General features: G+C 45.3%; 1 protein-coding gene across 1 annotated transcript; it reads right to left on the bottom strand.

Moving 5' to 3' along the window:
• Positions 1-6270: 6270 nt before the first annotated feature.
• Positions 6271-8080, bottom strand: nanos1 (nanos homolog 1). Its single transcript, XM_037459849.2, has one exon. The coding sequence runs from the start codon at positions 7966-7968 to the stop codon at positions 7258-7260; it is 711 nt and encodes a 236-aa protein (XP_037315746.1). The 5' UTR covers positions 7969-8080; the 3' UTR covers positions 6271-7257.
• Between the last annotated feature and the right edge of the window lie 11482 nt (positions 8081-19562).

Genomic DNA, 19562 nt, shown 5'->3' with positions numbered 1-19562 from the left:
ACTGCGCTGTTGCACCATCCTCCTCGTCTCCCGGGTCCCCCCGCGTCCACCTGGAAGTGGCGCGGAAGCGCAGTTGTGCAGGAAGCCGCTGCGATTTCCTGCCTCTTGCGTCACAAACGCACAACTTCGCCCCAAAAACCGCAAACCGCATGGGACCCCGGTGCAGCGCTGGAATGCTTCCCCCCCCCGACGAGCACGAAGGTCAGCACCTGTCGTGTGTTCATGGGAGCGCACGAGCCCGTCTGCTTTATTACCAGTTCCTTCTGGCACTGATGAATGTTACAGGTTACACTGATTTCTGATGAATGCCCCTCGTTTCCTCCACCCTCCATCAATAAAAGCATCTGTTTCTCTTCGTCCTGGAATGTGACAGTGACTCACACCAGGGTGGTCTTTGGTTTCATGTAGGATGATACTTTGGAAGAAGAACGTTGCTGAGCCCTCTTCTAGAAGTTCGGCTTAACGTTTGGTTGAACCATAAGCCGAGCTGCTATTGATTATTCTTAAACAGAAATACATCTTGTACATTTTCCTCTGTTTTGCCCAGAAAAAAAAAATCTCCCCCTGACCCCCCATGGCAGTTTTAATCCACTGCATTATTAAGTAAGAAGAGATGGAAAACAAATCAATGCACCGCTTGGACGGTGATCAATGTAGCAAAGCGATCACCCAAAACAACCCCGGGCCCTTTTTAATGAACACTTTGCCCAGCAGAGTTAAACCGATATGAAGGAAAACTCGTTGAACTGGTGACTTTCTCATCAGTCGTCACATGTTTACAGATAAATATTACATAGTACCACTATGGGCTGTTCATGTTGTCCTTCAATACTACACTAATGCACACAGCATACTGATTTATATACCATTTGCAGTGGGTAAATAATGCAGTGTTTCAGCAGTGTTCAGTTTAACTGCTACGTAGTGCCCTAATTTGCATACTGATGAATAAACCGTCCATACAAACAGGAGCAACATTTTTATTATTCGTTACATTTTTTGTTTTTATCAATTATTCCGATCCTACAATTGTAAGTTGGTTTCTCTATATTCTTTGTGCAGTAGATTTATTTTTGTGTGTTTTCTAATTAACATACTTGCCTACGCATAGTGTGCGTCTGTAGAGATCAGCGATACAGTCTAATCTTTAGAATGCATCCATCGTTGATTGTTATCCGTGTAATAATACCGCTTCTACACACGACAATGACACGGTGTGTTTATCCGTCCAATCAACAAATGATGGACCTGATGTTCACACAACACACGTATCCAAATCAATCCTTTTACATGCCTTATTCTTACTGATCTTAGAAGTGTTGACAAAGGCTGGTTGTGTGAGCCATAATGGCTCCAAACCCCCACCTGGCCACAAAGTGAGCCCTAAAGATGGAATCCTCTCCACTGGAATGACTTTCACGCTTGGCTGCTGTCCAATTTTATCTCCAGGAGTTGCTAGGCGACAGGAATATCCTCATCGCAGCGTGTTCCTGGAAATGATGGGACCAATGAATGCACTCTGCAGATCTGTAAAGTTATTGGCGTTCAGCTCGGTTATTAAACGGGTCAAGGACAAAGCCGGGCGCCGCGAGGATGTCAGAAAGTCGCAACAAAAGGCGGCGCGGTGGGATTTAAAATCTCACCGCTTTTTAAAGCTCGTCTGATCTGCTGTGAGGAACTTTTTTTTAAGGCTCTAAACCGGGAGTGTTTCCTCCAACAGCCGGATGGTACGCTGCTCTCTAACTCTGAGATCTCAAAGCTTACCACTGCTTTTGACGGGACTCGTTTCCTTCGACCTCCTCTGCGGTGCCGTTTGATTATATGTAAGAACCTGTAAACACATCATTGCACCGGGATCACTGCTGAGAACAAAAAATATGGTTCTGTCACAGTCCTGAACGTCTGCCGAGAGGAAATGACAAAACTCTATTACCCCCCCCCCCCCCCCCCCCCTCAGCCCTATTGTCCACTATGGCACCGAATGATCCGCAGGATCAGAGTCTCTGAGACCTGGAAGAACAGGTGGCTCACCGGGTTTCACCAAGCCGGAGAAAAGCACCGTTCCGTATAACGTAGAGATTGAGGAGCAATCTATATTTTATTTTTTTTTAAATGAAGATTCATTATGATTTCTTTCTGTTGCTATGGCAACAGCTTTGGTCCAAGTTGACTTCCTGTCAGCTACTGCATTGGCAGGCATTGCGAGAGGAAATACAAATGGGCCCGGGTTGGAATGCTTATGTTGTCATGTCTGAAAAGGTCTTTTTAAGTAAAATGATACGTGATGTCACCTTTTCGGTCGGATTCAGTCTGAAGAATGAAGAAAGCTGTTAAATTAAATCTGCGGGACATTAATTTCCTGCGGATTTGAGAAAAAAAACAGTCCGCTGCTGCCTTGTGTTTATTCTTATTTTACAACACGGACAAGCTGAGAATGCCCACAGCCAGCGAGTACCTTGCCTCCACGAGCATTTGCTTGTAATGCGGAACAACTTTTAAAGAAAAACCCCCCACGGCAGAATAACTGTTCGGATCACTTCTTGAGATACGCAGCGGCGACTTGGAGGATTATTTCATCTGACAGCACATCTGCACCATCGAAGCAGCCGCTGAGAAATAAGCCGGTCGTGCTGTGAGGGAAACTTAATAACCTGTCGGGCTCACTTAAACAGCGGCGCTTTTTGGTTTCAAATAAATCCTTTGTGAAATTTCAATTATGGCATCAAAGCTGTAATCTGCCCCTCAGAGGGACGGAGTTGTTATCGCGCCGAGCCGCTGACAGAGTTCAATAAGACCGCACTCGTCATCGAGATCTCTTCCACATCGGCGGCTTCCAATAACAGTGGATGTGAGAAGTGTCACCCAACAGGTGTTTATGTTTTTGTAATGCCTTTCATCACCACAGGGGGTGGTAATGCGTTTTGAAATGACATCTTTTTCCCAAAACCTTTTCAGTTCCCTATTTATTTTTTCAGTTCTTTTCTTATTCCATTTTTTTTTTTAAATCCAACCTACAGCAATAATCCACGTCCCTTGACGGCCAGATATGGCATCTTCTTTAGCTCGCTCCGTGGAACGACTTTCATGCTCAGCTGCTGTCCAATTTTATCCCCTGGAGTTGCTAGGCGACAGGAGTACCCTCATTACATCCACATCAAGTGTATTCTGGGAAATGAGGGGACCCGTAAATGAATCCTGCAGGTCTGTGTTTTGTTACCAGCCTGTTGTCACGAGGGGTCAGCGAACCAGAGGGATTCTATGCAAATGGGCCACAGGGTGATTTAGCTTTAGTATTTGCTTTGTCCGGCCTGGAGAACCGGGCGGATTAGGTTTTAATGTTCGGCTCCATCGCACCACGTACACACGTTAAGCTGCTGTGTGATCTATTGCACTTTGATGCAGTTTATCAGTTCGCATCATTAGAAAGCAATTGCGGAATAATATATATATATATATATATATATATATATATATATATATATTAGGGTTTCATTCAAACTGAGTAATACTCCTCTCCCCACCAATATTTGTTGCAGGTTTTTAAACTGGATTAAAACCCGTTGGAAATGGGATCTTGTCACTGTGTTTTCTCTTCCCTGTGGGGCTCTTTGGAATTTGATGCAGCGGAGGCGAACAATGGGAACGTTACGCAGGTTAATTCTTCTTTTTATATCTGCTATTTATTCAACTTTCTTTTTCAAACTGTCAAAGCAGAGTTGGAGGCTGTTGGATCAGTGGGGAGATTAAAACGTGTTTATGATTTTTATTGTTTGTGGAGTTTGTCTCCGTGCACATTAAACCTCACGGCTGGATGCGATCAATAAATCCCTTTGACTTCTATAGAGACATCCGTTGTGGGAATTAATGCAGTTTGTAAACTTCATCCCAATCAAGTACTTTGTGTTTGTGTTTGTTGTCCAGCAAGAAAAAAGGTCGAACTAATACGAAATTATACTTAGTGATTTATATCAACATATCTGTGTTTTAAGAGGGAAATGTCATTCTAGTGGACTTGTGGATAAGGCGGGTGTATTTGTTGTTAAAAAAACCTTGAGCTTGTGTAGAAAAAGCAAAGTGCTTAAGACACCTGTGTTAATGATTGACAGGTCATAGCACACATGTGAACTTAACAACTTAACTTTTTGTCACAAAAGGGAAAAGAGTCACCCGGAGCAAACAAACTCCAGATTGACCCCATCGTGAATGGATTTACAGCCTCGGTTCAGCCATTGAGTCTCTAGTTTAATGCCCCACCCATCCATCAGGCGGGTAGGCTGATGCTGCTACGTCGTACTGTAACTACAGCTCTGTGACCCCGAAGCGTGGCGTAATGAACCCGCTAAATCTCACCCAACAGCCAGGACGAACTAATGCACAGCGCCGGCTCCATCTGGATCCCCCGACGGAGGCGTGGCGGCTTGTGCAGCACCTGGCCGATCAATTCCCCCCTCACTCATCTGACATTTTTTTGTTAAGGAACATTTGGTGCACGTCAGAACGCTGCTGAATCGAACCTCATCAGGTTTCTCGGCCCGCCGTTTTTGTTTCTCTCATGCACTGTAAATTTATATTGCATCGGCAACATATTACATGTCCACGGGAGATGAGTATCTCTTGAATGGTGCAACAAAGTAGATTATGAGGGTCCTGTGTGTGTGTGTGTGTGTGTGTGTGTGTGTGTGTGAGGGGGGGCTAATGGAGGCAGCGGCGTAGGGGGAATAGGACCTGTTAGCCTACTGTGTTTGTCTGAAATGTGAGCCCGCCGGGCTTCCCCCCCCCCCCCCCCCCCATGGTTCTCACAGAGATAAATCCCTGTTGCACTTAGTAGTCATCCATTTTTAATGACACAACCTCAGCTGGGGAGACGCGTGAAGGAAGGAAGGAAGGAGGGGGGGAGGGGCACAGCCACGGTGTGGATGACACAAACTGATGTGTGTACAGTCGTCCTGGTGTGTTGTTGTACTGTATGCTCATTTCCCGAGGTGCTTTCTGCTGGCGAGGCTTTCAATGAGCTCATCGCGGTTTCATTTATTCTTCGCTCGTTGATGAGATTCGAAGGAAAGGCGAGCACTCACTGCTGCACAGCTGCGTCCAGCTGTGTCCAACAACAAGGAGAAGAAGAAGCAACAAAGCTCTCTTCTTTTTTTTTTTATGTCTGCTGCAGCCATTGCACAGATGGCAGGCGGAGAAGGCCGGGGGGCGGCATCGGACCATCGGACCCACTTCAGTGCAAACACGATCCGTTTTGAATGGCGGGCCGTAGGCCTGGGACATTCTTGTGTGGGCAGACCCCCGCTAAACAACCGCGGCACTGTGCTCGCCCCCCCGGAGACAAATCCTTAAGATACCAGAGCAGCCGAGGGGTCGCGTCCACGAGGGCCCGAAGCGCTCACGCCATCCACAAACACCGGTTGGCGCTCAGATAGCAGGCCCATAAGGGGAAGTGTGTGTGTGTGTGTGTGCCCCCCCCCCTCCCCCCCCCTCTTCTGCAGTCCGTCTGCAAATCACTGAATCGGTGGGTAAACGGGTGATTGTAAACTGCTGCACACAGACAGAGAGATTGGGGGGAAAAGAGGGGGTGGAAGCACCCGCAAGGTTTGAGACACAAGCACATAGATCCAAATATTTGATAGGTTTTTATTTCTCTAGTGGATTCATATGTTGTTATTCTGCACAGCAGCATACAGGAAATCGTGGTAAAATATAAATAACAAAGTTCAACAGTGTTTTTTTTTTTTCTATTATTCATTTAATCCAAAAAATCCTCTGTTTAAAAGTGGCAAATTGTGTCAGCCTTTTTCAATGACCACTCTCTCCCAATGCAACATCGACCAACTAAACTTTAAAAAGTACGGGTATCATCGTTATTTACAGACCATCACCTTTTGGTGAGCAATGCTTATAGCTTCTTGGAAATTCACTTCCGTCATGTTCAATGCGACAAAATGAAAATACAATTATGTTATACAAAGATCAAAAATACTATCAAAACCCTTATTATAAACGGCAGCACTATATCAATAAACTGCTGTTGACATTTGACATGTAAGTACAAAATCCTGTTGAGGTAGCGCCCTCTGAAGTCACTTGTAATGTTAAAATACTGAATAAACATCACTTTATGTACAATACAGCAAATCTCTCCTCCTTCTTCGATGCAATTGTATTCCTTTGGTAAACAAAACTGTCAGAAATGTGCAGTCCTGCAAGTGACACTTTCAATCATACATTCACAACATTTTTGCATCTTTTTTTGTAGTTTTAGGGGGGGGGGGGGGGGGGGGTGTGTTCGTCAGGAAAAGAAATATCGGGATAACATGTTGTTGTTGTTTGCTAACATTCATTTGCTCTTTGTCACCCCCCCCCCTCCCCCCTCCCCCCCCCCGCCCCGCGCTCCGAGTGACAAGACCGAACCAAGACAAACAGAAAACAGCACGTAGAGAAAGCGAGGCCTGCCGGAGCAAAGGGAATCCAGTGTGTCGCCCTCGATGGGGAATGTAAACATAAAGGAACGCAGGCTAGACCTCTGGTTTCTGACTCCGCGTGAAGCCAGAAGACGTCGGAGGGTTGGAGTAAACGTTTGGCTTGGCAACAAATGATTCTAATGTCCTCCAGAGAACATGAGCCCTAAACAGAGGCCACATTGTTTCTTCTTCTTCTTTCTTTCTTTTTTTTCTTCCTGCCTCGCAGATTGAATGTCAACTTTGAAAGCAAGTTGGAAAATATGTTGTGGAGGTTTTTTTCTTCTTTTTTTTTTTTTTTTTTTTTTTTGGCAGGCAAGCAGATGGGACCAAAGAGTTCCTCCTCCAGTCAGACACACATGAGCACTCGTCAATGACACATTCTTAAGCTTCTTTAATGGCAAACATAACTTTGGTTTTCTAAGACGAGAAAGAAAAGATCACAGCGAGCTTATAGCTCACCGTACAAAAATACTTGGTAGAAATGTGACATTCGTCCCCTTTTGCCAATGTCGACGACCAAAATACTTCTCTTCACACTTTGTGATTATTGATACATGTATTTATATGCACACGCTCAAATGACTATAAACTAGCGAGAAAAATAAATCCAATGTATAAAGCATAAAATTGTTCTATGTGGATAAAGGAACTATAAAAATATAAGAGATCTTAGAGAAATAAAAGGATAAAATCAATATGTTTATGAAACTGGGATAAGGGCTAAAGCCGAACTCAAAACAGTCATCTGGAAAATAGTTCAGTGCAATTCAATTTACTTTATAGTCATGCTTGTTTAGAATATTTTCATCCTCTTACCACCCACAGCCCTCCCTCCCTTTAACGGTCGCTGGGATGGCTGGTCTTTTGACAGTGGACAGTATTTGATCGTGTGCGCATTGTCCCCGTTGGCGCTGCACAGGGGGCAGGTGTAGGCCCGGAGGATCGGGCACACGACCCGGCCGTCCGGGGTCTTCAGGACGTGAGAGCCGTACACCTCCTCGGGCGCGCCGTTATTTCGGCAGAAGACGCAGATTTTGGGCTCCTGCTTGCCCCTGGAGGCGGGCTTGCGCATCTTCCTCTCCATGCCGAACAGGTCGAACCCGGCGAAGCTCCCGCCGAAGCCCGCGTCCCGCTCCGGCAGCTGCGCGCCGAGCTGGTTCTGGAAGGGGCTGAGGATCGAGAAGCGCTCCTTCAGCTCCAGGATGGAGGCCGGCGGGGGGCTCCCGGACGGGCAGCAGCAGTCCAGGTGACCGCTCTCCCCAACGCCGCCCGCGATTACGCACGGACACGGCGGGGAGTCGTCCAGCCCCAGGGTGGCTTTAAGGGACTCTGTGATGGAGTTCGGGTTCTGGGGCATGCTGAGCTTGTTGTTCTTCGTCACCAACGTCGTCAGGCCAAGGTAGTCGTTCCAGAAATTAAAAGTATAGTCATACGGGCCGCGCGCATTCAAGTAGTTGTGGTTGAAAAAATCCATGGCCGCTTCTGGTCGTTCGCTCGCGGTCATGAGGCTGAAGCAAACCGAGTAATCCGTAAGGTCTTTGTAGCCAGAGTTGGTCTCCGGGAGCGGTTCGTGCACGGCGGTGTGGTCTCCAGTGTGTCCTGTTGTGTTTGCGCGTCCTGCAAACAGGCTTTCTGGTTATAAGGAGCAGGAGGGCGGGGCGCTCTCCCTTCAGAAAGCCGAGTTGGAGATCAGGTTGGAATCAGGCTCCTTCTCTTTTACACTCGATTTCTTTTTTTGTCGACATCAATCATCGTTCCGGCGTGTGTGTACATTTGAACATTTCCATTTGGACAAAAGTTGTTAAATGATTTCTCTGCTGCATCATTAACTATTAACTGTAGTTAATTACAACACGTCAACTAGAGGATAGTTCGACCCTTAGTTTCCATTGTTTTTTGTTGTTTTTTTTTTTACAGTTTTGCATGTTGTGTCAATATCGTGAATCATTGCGCGTGGATACCGCTAAACAACTCTGGTTTAACCCGCTGTGCGCCGGTGCCAGAGGCCCCTTTGTTCCGCGCAGCGTTTGTCCCTCTCACTGCTTGATGTGCACGTAGAACCAATGCAAACTCAACGCTCTTTAAATAACCACCGGGTTGTGGTGGACAATTGAGTGTAACTGCCCTTTTTTCACACATTTCATACATTTATTTGATATAAAACGTGTTTTCCTCCACAGTTGTGAACTTAATATGAGTAAACAACCTGTAATGAATTACATTTCGGTGTAAATAAGTCCGTCCTGTTAATTCAAGTTCATAAAATCCAGAAAAACAGCACTAACTGGTGTCCCTGTCCACCAGCGCTGATGTAAACACCACATGCAGAACTGCTCTTCAACAGGGGGCGGCATGGAGCAATTACAGGTCAGTTCATTCAAAACTCGAGACCCCTCCCTCCCCCGTCCCCCCCCCCCCCCCCCTGCATGAATGAGACGCAAACGAAACCTTCAATAATAAAGGCCACTGGCTGGAAGACAAAAGTCACCCCGTGACGTCCCAGCATCCAAGATGCTGTTACTGTACACAGATTTCATCCAGTCGGCAAGGAGCAGACAAGCAAACTGCACAGATCAATGTCACTCGGACCCGTAAGCTGAATAAAGCACATGTGCCTTACAGTCAAAGGGTCACTTCTCTCTGCTCACTTGCCTCCAAACAGAGCTGAAATCATAACAGCTGGTAAAATCCACCGAACGAGGGGGACTATTTTCTAAGAACACTGCTTAATGATGGGACTAGATGTGTTTTTGCTTTATATTCAAATTAGATTACACATAAATAAATAAGATCTCTACTGCCTCATTCAGCCATTTAGGTCTGAACGCCACATCTGGAGACAGCGTTGGCTTTTCCATGTTGTAAACAGACACATCTGTTGGGGTTGCAGGATTTTTTTTAATGAAACCATCTTGTACTGTTGGTGACTTTGACTAAATGGACTGGTTTGCCTTCAGCTCTACTGGAAAGCACAAGTTGTTCCGTCAAGCATCAATAACAACAGCACAGTGGTCCCTATGGACGGCTCATTGCATGTAGAGGGATACGCTGAATTTTACAACTTTTCTACTGTAAAGAACCCTGTTCGGATTCTGTAAATGGATTGTTGAGGAGATTGAAATTGGACAATCGGCGCCGTTCCAATCAAGTCCGAGCACATCGCCTCTGCCCCGGGCGATAGGAGCGACCCGGCGGCTGATCCTCCGGAGGACGCCGTCACGTGGTCGCACCGCTCGCCGCGGGGCCCTCTGGTCCTGTGATGAGGTGGGCAGCCCAGGAATGTGGAAAGCGGACCCTCTTGAAACAACGATAACACGAGTGACTGGTGTTCTAATTAAAGCTTCTAGGGGGGAGGGCTGCAGGAACCCACTGACTCGGAAGGCCCACGTGTATTTTTAAGGGGTCTAATGAGAATGCACTTCCTTCGGAGACGGCGTGAAACGAGTAGAGCTAAAAGGCGCGGTCCAATGAGCTGCAAAGCTTTAGAGGCCATTTTTCTTTGCTCGGTCCGTGCAGAAAGTTGGTTTGAAATAGTATTGCCTGCTCATTGGATATTTACTCCGGAGCCCCCATTCGGCCGGTGAAAAATGTGAATTCCATGACAAAGCATTAATAACTTAAATAAATAATCGCCAATTACTCTCTTTTTTTTGCAAGCCAGTGCAGATTGTGCGAGCAGATCCCCCCCCCCCCCCCCCCCCGCCCCCCCTGTGCTCCGCTGCAGTATTCATGGGCGTATTATTTCTTAATTCTGTTGTGACTTGGAGATTAATACTCGCCCATTAGCTCGAGTCTAATTCCGCGGCCGCCTCGAGGTTGCACGAGTGCATTTGACAAGGAAGTGAGATTAGCGGCGGAATGATGCACAACATCAGCAGGGTGGCTGTGGCCTGTAAATCGATTCAGGAATCACACAGGCTAAGTGATTGTTGTGTAAGTGTTTCTTTTTTTGCTTGACAGGAAGAGAGGGGGGGGGGGGGGGGGGGGGGGGGGGGGGCGAGGGGGGAGCCGATCATCAGGAAAAGTGGTGTCTGGCTGAGGAAGACACTTTGTTCTTAATCACAATCATATTTCCTGCGTGGGACCATTAGCAAAGGAAAATCGTTTTTTTTTTTTGCTCTATGTGTGCAAATCAGCCCCGATGTGCCTTTTTTCGCTGAAGTTGGGGGGTTTGATGACGTGTGATTTGCAGCCCTCCGTAGAGCCGATCCGCTCCATGCGTCATGGTTCTAATCAACACGTTCCGCGCGGGGATTCGGGCCTTATCTTTTGCCGGAGAAACTCTCCTCAATTCATATTTGACGCAATAAATGAATGATTGATGGCACTGTGGGAACGCATCGAGAAATCCGATCCCCCCCCCCCGCGCGCTCGTATTGTGAGTAATAATGAAACTTATCATTTGGGCATGTTTTGAATTATTATGTACGTAACCTCTGGGGCCAAATCAGAGGACGCTCTCTCAGTCTGTGTCTCTGATGCTTATTTCATGAGGCTGGTTCCAGCAGTGGCAGCACCCTAACCCTAACCCTTGGAGAGGCTGAACGCATCGGTAAAGGATCGCACAGGGAAAAGCACACAGGGAAGCTTTGTGCGAGGTCCTACCCTGCTGGGACGATCCTTTACCTGGAATTGTTCTGGTATCCAACAACACCGTCAGAAATCTTGGAGTTCTCTTCGACCAGGATATGTCCTTCAACTCTCATATAAAGAAGACTTCAAGGACTGCCTTTTTTCATCTACGTAATATATCAAAAATCAGGAACTTCCTGTCTCAAAGTGATGCAGAAAAACTAGTTCATGCATTTGTTACTTCTAGACTGGATTAGTATAATTCTTTGTTATCAGGCTGCTCTTGTAAATCGCTTAAACCTCTCCAGCTGATTCAGAATGCTGCAGCACGTGTATTAATAAGAAGTAAGAAATGGGATCATATAACTCCTGTATTAACTTCTCTGCACTGGCTTCCTGTTAAATCAAGAATAGAATTTAAGGTACTTCTCCTCACCTACAAGGCACTTGCTGGTGAGGCACCGTCCTATCTTAAAGAGCTTGTTACACCGTATTGCCCTACAAGGCATCTACGCTCCATAGATGCTGGGCTACTTGTGGTTCCTAGAGTTTTAAAAAGTAGGATGGGGGCCAGAGCCTTCAGTTATCAAGCTCCTCTTTTGTGGAACCAGCTTCCACTTTCAGTCCGGGGGGCAGACTCGGTCAGTTCATTTAAGATAAAGCTTAAAACGTTCCTCTTTGATATTGCTTATAGTTAGGGCTGGCTCAGGTTAGCCTGGACCAGACCTTAGTTAAGCTGCTCTAGGCTTAGACTGCCGGGGGACTTCTTAGGACACACCGAGCTACTCTCACACTCTCACTCTCTCCTTCCACAATTATCCATGTTTTATTAATGTACATCACTAATTCAGCTTCTTTCCGGGAGTTTTTTGTGCTTTCTCGCCTAGCAGGTCTCCGTGGATCGTAGTTCCGTGCGGACCCCGGTTCTGACTCCTGGCTCATGGCTCTGCTGACACCTGCTGCTGCCATCATCATTACTTTAAATATGATTCATATTACTGTCATCAAAAACCAACATCTTTCTGCTCTCCCTCCCCACAGAAGCCTCTGTGGATGGTGGTTCTATTTGATGGTGGTTGTCCCTGTGGTGGTCCTGCCGTACACTTGTTCTGCTACTTGCAATTACTTGTATCATCTCTGTTAGAGGAATTGAATGTATTGTATATCTTTTACGTTGTTGATTCTGTACACATGACATCCATTGCAGTCTGTCCATCCCGGGAGAGGGATCCCTCCTCTGACGTTCTCCCTAAGGTTTCTTCCCTTTTTTCCCCACTGAAGAGTTTTTCCTGTGCCGATGTGAGGGTTTCGGGACAGAGGATGTTGTATGTGTACAGACTGTAAAGCCCTCTGAGGCAAATTTGTAATTTGCGATTTTGGGCTATACAAAATAAAATGAATTGAATTGCCACGGGTAAACCATTTCAATGCCTTGCTCATAGATACTTTGGAAATGGACAGTCTCTTCGACTCCGGTGATGCAGACCAAAAGTAATGCTCTCATTTTGCCGCCTCCATCTGCGCGTGTACTCAGCGACGTATTGATCACAAAACGATACGTAATGAGTTGGCAGAATTTGCTCCATTTTTTTTTTTTGCCGTATCGATTGGCGTAATGAAGATGAATTACTCGCTACCGAAAAATGGCTCGCGCGCATTTGCATCTCGCGCTGTTCTTCCCCCAAATCCTAAAGAGACGGCTCTTTCTCTTTAGCATTACCATGTGTTTTTATTCACAGCCATTAGACCTCTGTTTGTGATTATGTAAATGAGGAAAAACATGGAGGAAATGTAATCAGTGAGCAAATTTGATTTCACGTGAACGATCGCTGGAGGGCGGTGGGCCTGATCACATAATATCCAGCAACCAAATTATGTTCAATATTTGTTTTTTCACTGTGGGCTTCTGCTTTGGACACCCTGCAGCTTTTACAGGCTCGTGTTTGCGGGCTTGAAGTCAACAGCGCCGCGTACGGTTTGATCATCCTTTGTCCTCCCCCGAGATGCTGAATGGAAACTGCATTAAATGGGAAGCATTTCCATATCGCCAGCAAAGCACGGCAGCTTGTGTTTATGTTCTCTTATTACTGTTGCAACCCCTGAACCGAGTATTTCTTTTGTTCCCCAGCCAAACGGAAAGCAAATGGGCTCTTTTGTAATTTGCACATAAACACAGAGGATGCCATTGTCATGGAGACGTGTGACCGCTGCAGATAACCGGTGACTGGAGCGAGTGTTGCTCCGGGAGCATCACAGAGTTGAAACTAATAAAGCGTGTCAGTCAATAATAAGGGAGGTGGAACAAATGAATGTCGTTCAGCTTTTCACTCGTTCTGCAGCCCGAAGTGGAAAAGGTAAATGACAGGAGGGCTGTTGTACGTCTTTTATTAACAGCCCGAGGAAGCGGAGCTCCACTTTTTTCTTTTGCGTCCATTTCCCTCAGCACTTGACCTCGTGTCGTTCTGCACATCTTGGAAGGAGCAAACCAAGCTGCACCATCTTTCCTCCGAGCTGCAGGAGAAAAAGCCGGGACATTTATTTCACAACTTTTTGTCAGCAAATAGCGGAAGCTTTGTGGGTTTGGTTCCGTGTACATAAGTGTTCAACGTGCACCTTTGTGAGGGTGTATGGCCTCAGGTGTTAATCTTAAGCCTCGCCTTATTCATTTGTATTTACAAACCTGCGCTTTAGTGATGAATACTTCTTACCTTGGGGATAACAGGTTTTTCTTCCCAATAACAAAATATTGACCGGTACTAAACAGCTTCTTTGGTTTTACATGCTGTACCTTCACATTAAAGCTGAATACTAAACAGCCGGAGCACCCTTTTAAATCAAGTCGAGTGTTTGAAAGCGTGATGGCGATACGCCAATACGTTCCGTATGAGCACAAGCGTGCTACTGTTTGGCCAGGAATTGGGTTAAGGCTCCATGATTGATTGAGCCGAAACCTTTGCTTAAGGTCATTTCAGTGAATAATTCCTTTCAGGCCTCACTGAAAACATTTGTGTGACCATGCTGGAAGTGAAGTGCGTTTTAAATGTATCTATTTTACATTCAAACAGGCCAAATTCAGGTGATTTCTCTGCAAACCGGTTTCAAGCAGACTGCGTCGTAGTTTCAGACCATAAATACATAACGACGTAATGTCCTGGGATATTACACGTGGTCATCGACAGTTGGACTGAAGGCGTAATCACGTCGGCAATCGGTGTATGTCGCTCAACCCGCTACGAATGCAATGTGGTCGATGTCGGCGGATCCCGATGAAACCGCACCTGAGGAAAGTGTCCCTTTTCCACGAGCTTGTGGAAAATCAACTCCACGGAGGCGAGGAAAGTGATTCGCCATTCAGAGCCACATCGGGAAGGTAATTTAACGTTATTAGCCGTCCAGAAAAAGGATAGAGAGGAGGTTTGAAAACATTTCCAATGCATTCACTCAACTTCCTGCTTCCTGCTAGTTACAAGAAGTTCAACTCCACACGACGCTGTCCACTGATTCACATTCACATGAAGTGTTGCCCTGGTAGCTGTTGCAGGTCTGATCACGGCTGCCGTGTTTTTGGGCATAGTCACAGATTCTTTACCTCAGCGATGCCCTCTTAACAAATTCAGATAAAAGTCTGAAGCTGTTGCACCAGAACAATGGCTTCCTGTGTGAGGCGTCTCAAGACTCGAGCGAGGTCCGGTTTGTGCATGCAGAGAGCTAAAAGCGCCTTTATTCACGATTGCACGCCCATTAATTAAAGCTGCAACTTAATGTGTGACTGCTTTTTACTGGGTGGACACTTTAGTCTGAAATCTACATGAAGCCAGGACAATATGTCTGTACCAATTAAGTTCAGGAGGTTTTTATTCAACTCCTGGCTAAAAGCTAATAAAAGAGTACAGAATGTCCCAGCTAAACCAATAAATGTTTTACATTGAGGGAATGGGGTGCTGCCCGAGCAGGAAGGTCATTACTGCATGAGCCACACTTAATGCAGTCCGGCTGACTCAGACATCTGAATGATGCCAACAAGCTGATGATGAGTAAACTTTGTTAATATCGTAACTTGAGAGCAATTGTGCAAAGGCGAGCTGTGTACAAGTCTAACATCGGCCACCGATGACCTGTGTGTGTGTGTGTGTGTGTGTGTGATGAGAATTTAAATCCAAGCAGTGGGTTGAACAACACAGCGAGCACTTTTCATTTTGGGCTGTATTTCATCTGAACATCTCATCTACAAAGTGAACTGAAAACTATTTTGATACCCCAACACATCCGCACAGCTAGCTCGATGATAACGGAGTCCTGGGTCTCTCACCAGAAAAGGGTTCTACAGGAATATCACGATAAAAATGACAAACTCCCACATGCTTGAGCCTCGGAGCACCAAACCGCAGAGTGAAAGGTGCTTTGGTTTGACATGAATACACCAAGCAGAGACATAGTCAAGCTGTTCGCCCTGCAAGGGTCAGAGCAGCTGACTAATCGACTACTTCAGTTTTAATTTAGCATTTAATTGACCAAACTCGGCCTACAAACGGTACGCTGAGGGACCATCAAGTGTTCCTGACGACATGGAGCTTTTTGTTATGAGTATATTAACAGTGACATGAAATCAGATGCTTGAAATGCCTTTCAAGAACAAAACCCGAATGTAATCTCTAAAATTGAACCTCCAGCGATTTACTTTGGTTTCTACACAACGTCAAGAGCATTACAGAAAAGCTTTTAACTCAAATTTCATTTTGCACTTGATTTTTTTTGGATGAAGCTGCATTTTGGGCCATCGCTCCCTTTTTGTGTATTGACACGTATGTAGCATGTCTTTGTCGGCACATTTCCATTTCCATCACCAAGCGACTGACATTGTTTTTCTGAAGGAGCTGTGAATAAGGATTGAGTTTAAATCTTGAGTGGAAGAACTCAAACACTCTATTGACGCTTCTTTTTGGTCCAGGATTTAATTATTTAAAAATGCTTGTTTTTGAAGCGTTGGTCCTTGAAGGCAGCTCATCATTATGTCGCCTCGTTCCTGCATTTTGCTTTTGTATTTCTTTCTTTATCCGTGCTCTTGCAGCCCTTCGATAAGAGACTTTATCAGGCTCATTTATCCTAATCCTTTCATGTGAGTCGGGGGCGAAAGTGTTTTTTGTGTAATGGAGGCTATTAATATTTGGATATAGAAGGGGAAACCAACTGGAGGATGGTACATGATATTTAAAGATACCAAACGTTTTCCTTACTAGAACCTCTGTTATCATGAATCGACCTATTTAAACTAACATATGCTATGCTAACACTAAATTATGTAGAATGTATCCTTTTTATTTGCTTCGAGCCCTTTTTCGTTGCACATTTTTGTGCGCCTGCACTCTTCGTTTCAGGTTGAGGTTAAGCATTGACAAAATGATTGAAGAAAGATTAAAACACGCGTCTATTGAGTCTGTCTACGCGTCTCTAAACACACCTCAAAGGAGATGGACAAAACTCCCGGATGTGTTGCTTTTATTCTGCTTGTTTAACATCGTTACCGGACTCCATCAGCATTTACTCGTCCTCATTAAACGCCTGCGACACTATCGAGTCCTCGCGGGGTGATTGATTTGTGTTTGTGACGGCGCGTGGCGCGTGGGCCTGTGAACACATCACTGTTGGCAGCGTGAGTGTGTGTGTCTGTGTGTGTGTGTGTGTGTGAAGATAATATCCGCGTTCACTGATCCGAGCGAAACTTGGAGGTCAGATTCTCTGGCGTTTCCTATCTCGCCCCCACATCTCCTCCTCTCAGCTGTCAGCTGTCACGAAGAGGAGAGGACGGTGGACTCATGCATATTGCATTGAGGGAGAAGAAACAGACTTAAACATGTCCATTCACCAGTGTTAAATGTCGTAATGCAAATACTTAACAATATGTATTCAACTGCTCCAAACACTTTGCTTTTGAGTGGTTTGAATTAAGACATCAACAAGACGTCTATCTCAAGTGATCCATGCAAACGCTGCAGAAGGTATGACAGCCGACTTTCACACCCCTTAAAAGAAATCACCAAAACCCTTCAGAATATTGGAACTGAAGAAGTACCCCGGGCAGCTTTCTGGAAAGGGCAAAAAAAAAGCCTCTGAATTTTAATGCAGCTGTCATCATGCATCTCCCGGAGAAAAGCAGAGAAAATCTTGCTCTTACTTTTAGCTCCAAGTTCTCTGCTTTTTCCACATGTTTTATGACCAGGAACAATCAGAAATTTGGAAAAACGTCCGTTCTATTAAGTCGACCCCGAGCTACGGTTAGCACGACGCCAAAACGTTTTAACTCCAAGAAACGCTCGCCGGTTTCGTCGGACTCTCTTTTTGAGAAGTCCAGCTCCCTTTGTGGCCTGCTTTGTAGTGTAGGCCATGCTTCAGTAGAAACTTTGATTAAAAACACCTAGTTTTCTCTTGGCCCACTTGAATTACAGCGTGGTGAAAGGTTTTAACAGAATTCCTCCCCATTGGCACCAGAAACGTTCTCCCTACCGCTGCTTTAACGAGGGTTTGCGTTGCCAGACCATAGTTTGCTCTCTGTTGGGTTTGGCCAGCGACTGTCAGCACGTCGTAAAAAAAACACCAGTTGTGTCAGTTCATTTCTCTCTCTTCATTCTTTTTTTTTTTTTTCAAGTCACTGCGGCTGCTGACCCTATAACTGCTTATTCATTTTAAGGAATTCAAACACATAATTTGTGTTATTTTTCGAAAACGCTCTCGCTGTGTTTAGAACTGGAAACACTCAGAGCTCACATACGTACAGGAACAATTCCAAACCTGTTAGATGCTTTAAAAGGAGCACAGAACAAACAAAGGAGGAAATCTTGATATGATATCCCTGAATTAGGTTACCCTTAGAATATAACCTTTTCTTAATGTTTGATTGATTAATCTGTTCTGCTGGACTGGAAGACCACAACATATTAAACAGAATTAGACATGCCTCCATGTGAAGTTTGACTATTACTTTCATTATAATTATAAACTAAGAGCTGTCAATGGATTTTTTTTAAAACAAACTAATTCATCTCAAATTTTGAAATACATTAATTGGGATCAAATGTGGAACTCTGCAGGGTAGATGTTGGGATGGAAGTAGCCTAGCAACTAGCTTAGCCTGGAAGCTAGCTGCTAGCCTAGCGGTGCGTAAAGTGGTCCGTTTACCCCCCTCCTGTTTGACACGTGATGGAGTTCTTTCGTTGTATGTCGTGCCTCCCATTTGTTTCACGAGTTCTCTCCGTCTCCAGCTTCCGACTGGCTCTCTCCGATCTAACGTTGACTCACTAGCGGCGGTTTCGTTTCCCGGGGTCAAGACTGGAAAGGAAAGTTGCGTTAAGTGTGGTAAAATATTTTGCCACATTAATCGCATAGATTAACGCGTTAATGTTCGACAGCCCTGTTATAAACATAAAATTCATTCATTGAAATCAGTGGGATCAGATGTGAGGGGTTTGCTTTGTGACTGCTTTCATGGAACTAATGGAGAAACAAGGAAATCGATTTCATAGTGTCAAACAATGTTTTATTCTTTGATGGCTTCTTCGTAACTTGTTGTATTTTAACAATTTGATCTTGTGTTTAAACTAAACTTGGCATTTTGTAGCATTTTCTGTCCTCTAAAAAGCGAGATTTCAAGCCCCTGTGCCGGCCGACCCGGTTCTGCAGCGTAGACCTCTTTTTTTTCATTACATTTTCCGCTCGAGAGGATTTCAAAGTCGCTGCCTACCCAGTGGAACCACCTGTCCACCCGGACCAAATCCCACGGGCCCTCGAAGCTGGCCCGCCGGGGGACTTCGTCACCCAGCGGGCCGCTTCACATCCGATCGGCTCAAACCGGCGCTGACGAAGCCGCAGCGATGACAGACTTGTTAAGTTCATTTCAGCCGTCGCCCGTCATAAATGGGTTTTAATAGACAGGGCATTAGAATATGGTCGGAGGACTTGAACCTGAGGAGTCTCAGGCCGCGTCATGAAGCCTGAGAGCTCGAGGGGCCCCTGTGGTTGGTGAGAAGCGAGAGGAAGTCCAGCAAACAGAACTGGAGCTACTGGCTATTTTACATTGGATCTATCGCTGTGGTTACACGGCATCATCTATATGAAGTGGATACTAAAACACATCTTTATGAAGAACAATGAACCAACTGATACCAGTCTACAGCATTGTGGATTTATTAAATGATGTCTTCAGTTCATTAAAAAAACAAGCAATCTGTGGTTCATTAGCTACAGTAGTTTATAGACTTCATTACTTCCGATCAGGGACGCCATGGTTTCATCATAATTAGTCGTCTGATTGTTTTGGAGCAAAATATCTACTTTAAAATAAGTAGCTACTTTAATTTTTTTAATGAACTATCATTACGGCACAGCATGCGGTGCTGCTAGAAGCGAGGCAAGTTTGTTTGTATGTCACATTTCAACAAAAGGGCATTCAAAGTGCTTCACATAACACCAATCAAACCATCAAAACATAACATAAGAAAAGAACATTTAAAAGCAATTAAGAGGACATGGACG

The sequence above is a fragment of the Pungitius pungitius genome, chromosome 2 (genome assembly GCF_949316345.1).
Source record: "Pungitius pungitius chromosome 2, fPunPun2.1, whole genome shotgun sequence".
Lineage (NCBI taxonomy): Eukaryota > Metazoa > Chordata > Actinopteri > Perciformes > Gasterosteidae > Pungitius > Pungitius pungitius.
The sequence above is the reverse complement of the archived record's forward strand: the minus strand, read 5'-3'. Positions and strand labels throughout refer to the sequence as shown.